The sequence below is a fragment of the Psammomys obesus genome, unplaced genomic scaffold, assembly GCF_907164565.1.
Source record: "Psammomys obesus unplaced genomic scaffold, mPsaObe1.curated_primary_1811, whole genome shotgun sequence".
NCBI lineage: Eukaryota > Metazoa > Chordata > Mammalia > Rodentia > Muridae > Psammomys > Psammomys obesus.
Window position 1 is genome coordinate 4,093,986 of NW_026585609.1, and position 8,089 is coordinate 4,102,074.

An 8,089-nucleotide genomic window follows, 5' to 3' on the forward strand; every position below is an offset into this window, starting at 1 on the left:
GCGATGCGTATTTGTGACTCTCTTTGGTCACCTCTGTGTGCCTCCAGACTCGACAGGAAGGCTGACATGAAGTCAGAGTCTACACAATTCCCTTTTTGCTATGAGCTTACTTACCGGTCTGGATTCGGGACTAGGACTTGCTGACATTCTCGTAGATGACGTCACTGATGCAGAACTGTTGCTTCTTCCTCAGCCACATCAGCTGTACACACTGATGGATAAAGATGTACTGCTCCTAGGACAGACAACAGAGGCAGGCCTCAGAGCGGGGCATGTGCGAAGAGGAGGGCTCTACACCCGGCGGCACGATGAGCAGGATCTCAGGCAAAAGAAAACCATTTTTATGCCTTTGCAGCCACCATTTCATAATAGTAAAATCCAGGAGACTGAAAGTGATAACTCTTAGAACATCATCTTCTTCTTCTTCTTCTTCTTCTTCTTCTTCTTCTTCTTCTTCTTCTTCTTCTTCTTCTCTCTCTCTCTCTCTCTCTCTCTGTGTGTGTGTGTGTGTACATGTCTGTGTACGTGTCCATATGTGTGCATGTATGTGAATTTTTTTATGGAGACCAGAGGCCAACATAAAATAGCTCCTTATATCACTCTCCACTTATTCTGTGGCACAGGCTCCCTCACTGAAGCTGGTTTTGGGGATTCACACACTTGGCCAACGAGCTCCAAGCTTCTGCCATGCCTCTTGGCACTAGGAATACAGGCCAGTGCCCAGATGCCTTGCTTTTAAGGTACGTGTGGGGGACCCTAACTCAGGCATGTTCTTAAGCCTGTGCAGCAAATCCTTTACCCACTGGGCCATCACCTCGTATGCTCCAAAAAGCAGAATATCTTTTATGTACCCTTTTCTATCTTCACTGGCGTGCAATGAATAATGTGTGGATACAAGGTATAAAATGCAGAGGTTTGATACATGGAGTGAGCTGGCTATCAGCCCCCTCAGTGGACAAGCACCACCTCACATGGTTGTCATTTTCCCTTCTGGTGATGATAATACCATTCCAGATGTTCTCACGCAGCAAATTTCAGGTATTCAGTCCCCGCTTTCTAAGACGAGGTTGCTGTGCGCTGTAGATCATCACTTGCGGTACAGAAGGAAACAAACACGCAACTTGATGACACTCAAAAATGGCAGCACATGCCTATAATCCTAGCACTCAGCCAGGCAGAGACAGACAGTGAGTTCGAGGCCAGCCTGGTCTACAAAGCAAGTCCAGGACAGCCAAGGCCACACAGAGAAAACCTTTCTTGAATTAAAACAAAACAAAACAAAAACACTCTCTACCTCATTGTATATTGACACGAACTCCCGAAGTATAAATTTTAAATGATGAAAATGGAAAGAGAAAGATGGGCTGATTTTTTTTCCTGATTATATTAGAAAAGGAGGTCCTAAAATTATAAGCAATAGAACAGTACAAATAAAAATTTCAAGCTTCTCTATGTGAAAAATGGTAAAAGGAAGAAGCAAAGTGGAAGGGAGAGGTCAGAGGTAGTCCCCTGTGTCAGTGGGTTAATTTTTGTCAAAAGGTCTCAGAAATCAGAACACCTACAAATAGACAAACAACCACTGTACAGTTCATTTCTAGGAGGCAGAGAATGTCTTCTATTCCTAATTCATAGCAGGTTAGGGTTATTAAGTGAGTTTTGAAGCAAATAGAGGAAATATTAAAACATATGCAAATGGTGGCTAAGTAGTTGGGGGCTGTGGCACAATCCAGTCACTTCAGTAGTAGGGAGGGGGGCTGAGGCAGGGGGAACAAGAGTTGAATGTCAGCCTGGGCTGCACAATGAGACGGTGTCTCAAAGGCCAAGTGGTGAAAGAGTAAGTTAAAATGGTTGTCTTCAAATAAGAACTGAACACAGCTAAAGAAGGGGAAAGAAGATTCAGTGGTAATTTTGAGCTTATTAAGGTACTCATTGTTTCTTATTGTTGAAGATGGAATTTAAGAGCGTTGAGTAGTTTGTGATATATGCGTATCATATAATATAATACATATTAATGTGCTCTGTGAAATTCAGTGTGAAATTCAGTGCATATGTATGTAATGCATGAACACAAATGAATAGCTAAAAATGCCTGGAACCTGAGGTAAGATTCCCCAGATCAAGGTTAGTTGTCTTTGTGCTATGAAACAGGCGAATTTCATGGTTTTTCTTCTTCTTTTCTCCAACTGTTTCATTGAAGGTAGTTCAATTAAACCTCACCCCTAAATAAAGCGCAGCCAAGATACCACAGCCTCGCATAAACAGCTTAACACAAAGGATAATGCCTGCGAATGCCTCAAGCCGCAGCAGGTTGGAGCCTCATCTCTGTGTTCTTCTGGTGTACTGTGATTGCTGGAAATAGGCAGGGCTCTGCTGTGGACTCTCGCTGTGTGGCTGCCCAGAGGCCAAACTTCATGTCAAAAATCAAAAGCAAGCAGAACACATTTCCTTCAGTGCTGTCCCTGCAGTAAGGAGCCCGCACTCCGGTAAATAATCATCATTCACGCTCTTTAAAGCACTGCAATTAAACTCCCTGGGTCACGTGCACACACAAAGCCACCAAAGTAAAAGGAGAGTGGGGAAGAGGAGGGGCTCCATGGGAGTGGGGAAGGGTGATGAAAATATATTATATACATGTTTACAAATGCCATGATGGAACTCATCATTATGTATAATTCACCTAATTGTTATGTATAACTGGTATAGGCTAATACCAAAAAAGCAAAAACTCCAAACCAAGAAAAAAAAACAAACCAAAAATACAATGAGAACAATGACAAAACTATACAGCATAGGAAAACGTGAGTAAAAGACTATTTATGGGCAAATCTATACGACCTGGAGAAAGCCAAGCTGCCCACAGTGAGAACAATCTGCTCAAAGCAAAACCCTACCTGACCCCAGAGAGGCCAGTAAAGGAAAAACAAAAGACTTGCTAAGAATAGAGCAGAGGTAGGGAAGGAAGGAGGGGGTTCCCAGCCCCCTGCTGGTAGCATATAATAGATTCAAAGCACTATGATGGATTCTGTCATCTGATCTACTCTATTCTTTATGACAATGCATGAGGATTGGCAGTCACACTTTAGAGAAGAGAAGTGACGGTCTGAAGAGGTGACATATGAAGTCCTAAAGCCAAAGCCCTTGCCTTCTCCCAGGCTCTGGCACTGTTTCATCTCTCCCAGAGAATAGAGAAGCCCTGGGGTGTGGCTGATCAGTTGAGAAAGGGCATGACCACATGGACTGACTGTGCAGGTTGCCATGATGCCAAGAGAGACCCTGAGGACAAGGCTCTTGAATTAGTCACCTTGACATTTCGGGGGACAGCATGGTGCGATGGAATCATGGAGATAAAGGCGGTATGGAGAAAGTTGGGAAATTAAAAACCCGAGATGAGAAGAAATATGCTGTTCAACTCCTGGGCCATGGGTACATGGAGACCAGCTCTCAGCTGGAGACTGATATTTTCCCTCTTGATTGTCATGCCTGGTTGACAAGTGCAAGAAAAATCATTTTGTTCTTTGTACCTTGCTTATTAACTAAGCAAATTAGCAGGCAGCAGGATTGAATGTGAGTGGGCTGAAGGACGAACTTGAGGTAAATCAGCTTGTATTGGAAAATACAGGTCGGACCAGGGAGACTAGAGAAACGAGGAAAAATGAGGTAAAACAAGATGTTCTAGATGTAGCCGATAAAACGGAATACCTAGGGAACTCAGGAGTGAAGGTCGGGGGTGGGGCCCATTGGAAAAGCAGGAAGCAGAGAAACCAGTACCCCTTTCATTACTTTGAATCTCCCAGCAAGTTCCTGGAAGGAAGAACAAACTTTGAAAAGACTGTTTTCCTAGAGAAGTCAACCAGAAATGGTGCTGTAAAGAAGGAAGCCAAACAACTAAAACTGGGGCCAAAAATAAGGGAGAAAGAAAGCCCTGTGCTGGCTGTGCAGGAAAGCCCACAGAGGCTGGTCTGGCTCCTGAGGTTATCACATGGAAGACAAACAGAGGAGCCAGGAAGGAGCCAGAGCATCTATGTGTACAAAGGTAGTTTTCAAAAACGGGTTCAGATCCTGTAGTTGTGAAATATTCAAAGTGAACAGCCAGTACTCAGTATCTAGAGTCATGAGCTGTAAATTAAGGGAGCAAGTGAGATAATTTATTGAACAAGATGCTTAAAGTAAGAAGTCCTTCGAAGTGTGGGGATTCCCACATATCATACAGCACTGGTTGTCAACCTTCCTGATGCTGAGACAGTTCCTCCTGTTGTGGTGACCCCCCCCCAACCATAAAGTTACTTTCATTGCTACTTCATCACTGTAATTGCTACTGCTGTGAATTGTAATGTAAATGTCTGTGTTCTCTGACGCACTTAGGTGACCCCCGTGAAAGGGTGTGTGAGTCACGGGTTGAGAACTGTTCTCATATAAGACCATGTTTTGTAAAATGTATATTACATATAAATGTAATGGAGACGGTTTTATTGTGTAGCCGAGCATGTGTTTATGGAAGCTAAAAACCAAAACTTTGGGCTCAAACCCAGCTCTCAAGCCCTCCCTCACCATCTCCCCCTTCTCCTCCCACCACTGACCCCCTTCCAACTTCATATGCTGTGTTTTTTTTCTTCCCCAGACCCACTGTGTCTCCTTAGTACTGTTTGTAGGTGCATGGGTGTGAGGCATCCACTAAATCGTGGGTAGCTTCCCACGCCCTGCATCCCTGCAGAAAGCTGACTGCCTCTCCCCGGAAGCCATCAGTTTCCAGGAGCACCCCAGTGCCCGCCTCCCCCTCGCACGTCCAGCTTGATCTTGCACAGGTTTTGAGTCTGTGGTCACTAGTGCTCCAAGTCCATACCTACAGCTGCCCATTTGTGCTCAGAGAACAATGCTTCCTTATCACTAGCTTCTGCCTCTGGCTCGTGTAATCTTTCTGCCTCCCTCCTTCACGAGGATCCCTGAGCCTCCGCAGGCAGGGATGTGACAACACAGACTTCCCCTTTAGGGCTGGTCACTCTGCAGTCTCTTATTTTCTGCAACCCGACCAGTTGTGAGTCTCCAGGTGGGACTCCGTGTCTACTGTAAAAAGAAGCTTCTCTGAATGGGACAATTGTCATTAAGACAAGTGGGTCCCTAACTCCCAACTGCTGTGACCTGGGTGCAGCTTGGCAGTGAATATACTTGAATGTCTCTGCCAAGCCTTGCTCAGGTGGGGCTGAGAAGACAAACGGGAAGGGATATGGGAATGGGGGAGAGGGGAGGGGGGAGCAAACATAGATAAGAAAGTCAATGTTGGGGAGACTCTTCCAGTCCCCTCCAGGCTACAAAAAATGTTATAGTGACATCTAGTGGTTCTTGTATAGAAGCTCTGGAGGAAGAGCAAGGTATTAAAAGAAATCTCTGAGACCCTTCGGGGTAGAGTCTTTCAGAGTCCCTCAGTGGTAGGCTCCTGTGCTGTTTTCTCCCTTCCGATGTCCATCCTGTTTGCCTTTCTGAATGAGGATTAAGCATCTTACCCAGGGTCCTCCTTCTTGATTAGCTTCCTTAGGGGTACAGATTAGTATGATTATCCTATATTATATGCCTAATATCCACTTATAATACCTGCAGGGTACCAAAGCGGAGGCTGAGGCTCATAGCCAAACTTTGGGCAGAGTGCAGAGAATCTTATGAAAGAAGAAGGAAATATAAATACCTGGAGCTCCACAAGGAGCTCCACAAGGAGAGGGAAAAAAAAAATCAAAAAACAAAACAAAACCCAAACAAACAAACAAACTGGTCCCAGGAGTCTTTTCTGAGACTGATACCCCAACCAAGGACCATGCATGGAGATAACCTAGAACCCCTGCACAGATGTAGGCCATTGCAGCTCAGTGTCCAAGTGGATTGCCTAGTAATGGAAACAGGAACTCTCTGTGACATGAACTCAGTGGCTGGCTCTTTGATCACCAACCCCTGAAGGAGGTGCAGAGCCTTACCAGACCACAGAGGAAGACAATGCAGCCACTCTTGATGAGACCTGATAGGCTAGGGTCAGAGGGAAGAGGAGGAAGTTCTCCCATATCAGTAGACTGGAGGAGGGGCATGGGAGGAGAAGAGGAAATGAGAGTAGGAGTGTGAGGGGATGAGGGAGGGGGCTACAGTTGGGTTACAAAGTGAATAAACTGTAATTAATAAGAAATAAATAATTTTTTTTTTAAAAAAAAGAAATCTCTGGTGAGAGAGGTCACGCGTGACCTTGTTCTAGGCCCAAGCATTCTCCTCCCACACACTTCTCCAGGAGAAGCTCTACAGTGCCTTTGAAGCCAGGGGCAACCTAATAGCCTAGTGATTTGGATTATAAAGAAGCCACTGTACTGGGGTTTTTACACTCACACAGGTACCCTGTTGTTGCCTGGAGCTGAGTCCATTGTAAAGCCTCAAGGGAAGGAAGGGCATGGAGAAGAGGAGGCAAAAGGAACCCTGGCTAAAAACAATGGGGGGATGCTGGGGCGCACCACACTTTCATTTAAGTCACTGGTTCGCAATCTTCCTCGTGCTGTGACACTTTAATATAGTTCCTCATGTTGCGGTGACACCCATCATAAAATTATCTCATTGCTACCTCATAACTGTAATTTCGCTGCAGTTATGAATTGCGACCCACAGGTGAGAACAGCTGATTTAAGTCTCTGGGACCAGAATTTAGATATGACTCTGCCAATACTTAAAGCCAAGAGAGACAGAAGTCACAAATCCAACCAAGGGTTGTTATCAAAAGTGAACGGAGACAGAGTGAAGGAAAAAGCCCAGCGGCAAACTCATTGACCAGTCTGTCAATCAAACCGCATCTGTCCTACAGTGTCCCTTTGGTGGCATCTGTCCAGATCGAGTGCTATCAATGAGCTCCGCACTGCTCGAAGGGCCCCACACACCTACAAGGCAGGTGACGGCAGGCAAACACAGTCACTATGCACATACTGACATTGTAAGAGGTGGATACCTACTTATTTTCTAGGGGTAGTTTGAAATACACACAGCAAGAGAATGGGAAAGACAGACATAAAACCATTGAGACAGCTCTGTTAGAACATGAAGATGGGTCGTGGGGCGCTCTCCATCAAGGGCAAATGTAAGCATACATATCGATTCAGCTCCTACCTCTGTCTGTACCATTGACATTCGGTATGACCGCATTTCTGACACCAGCCCTAAGATGTCCACAAATTCGTGATCTCGAATGTGCTGCAAGAGCCTGTCCAGGGCGATGAAGGTTCCTGTCCGTCCCACACCCGCACTGCAAAAGAAGGTTCAGATGGCGCGTGAGTCACAGAGGACTTCTGCCCTTTTGGAAATCACCTGGAAATTTCTAAATCGGATAGGGAGCAGTGACCAGGGGAAGCTATCCTCCCACACTGCCTTCCGCCTAACTGAGAATGCAGTGGTGGCTGTGTAGCTTAGAAGCCACTCTTTTGACCATCACTGTTCCTTCTTTAAAGAGATAAGGGTTTGCACGTTCTCTCCCTGGGCTCTCTGCAAAGCAAAGACCCTACAGGGGGCACTCTGAGGAGATGGTTCACCCTCTGCTTCTGGCAGGGGTGCACTTTAACAGCCTTCTTCAGGGGCAGCCTCTCATGTCATCCCTGGAAGCCAGCTCAAAGGTTTAGTTGACAAGCCCACCCCCAACCCCAGCTCTGGGGCCATGGACCTCTGTAATGTTCAGTTCACCAGCTCAGGCCAACAAACGGCACACCTGCCTCTCTGTTGACCCACCCACAAACCTGTGTGAATCTCCCAGCGATCTTTTAAATAACTGCCTTGGACCTAAGTCTTGAAGCCTCTCCCACCCTCATCTGAACCCCAGTGCTCAGCGAGTAGAGAGATGTGGATTGATATTGCTAACTAACTACCGACACAGTCTCCAGTTCTGCATGTTAACGTTAGCTCCTCTCTTCTGCCAATCACCCACAGAGCCAAAGGCTCCAGACTCTAAATGACACTGACATTGTGGGTAAAGAGACTGCTGAAGCTAATTTAGATGTGGAATTTGCTAGAAGAAGAAGAAGAAGAAGAAGAAGAAGAAGAAGAAGAAGAAGAAGAAGAAGAAGAAGAAGAAGAAGAAGAAGAA

The 8,089-nt window shown here is 45.7% G+C and overlaps 1 protein-coding gene across 3 annotated transcripts in view; it reads right to left on the reverse strand.

The window, feature by feature from the left end:
• Ptpro (protein tyrosine phosphatase receptor type O) overlaps positions 1-8,089 on the reverse strand; it is a 198,680-nt gene that overhangs the window by 1,711 nt on the left and 188,880 nt on the right. For all 3 annotated transcript variants that reach the window (XM_055610517.1, XM_055610509.1, XM_055610527.1), the window contains 2 exons: positions 7,123-7,258; positions 115-235 (listed from right to left, as the gene is read on the reverse strand). In XM_055610517.1, coding sequence (XP_055466492.1) covers positions 131-235; positions 7,123-7,258 — 241 coding nt within the window. In that variant the 3' untranslated portion in view covers positions 115-130. The remainder of the gene's footprint in view (positions 1-114; positions 236-7,122; positions 7,259-8,089) is intronic.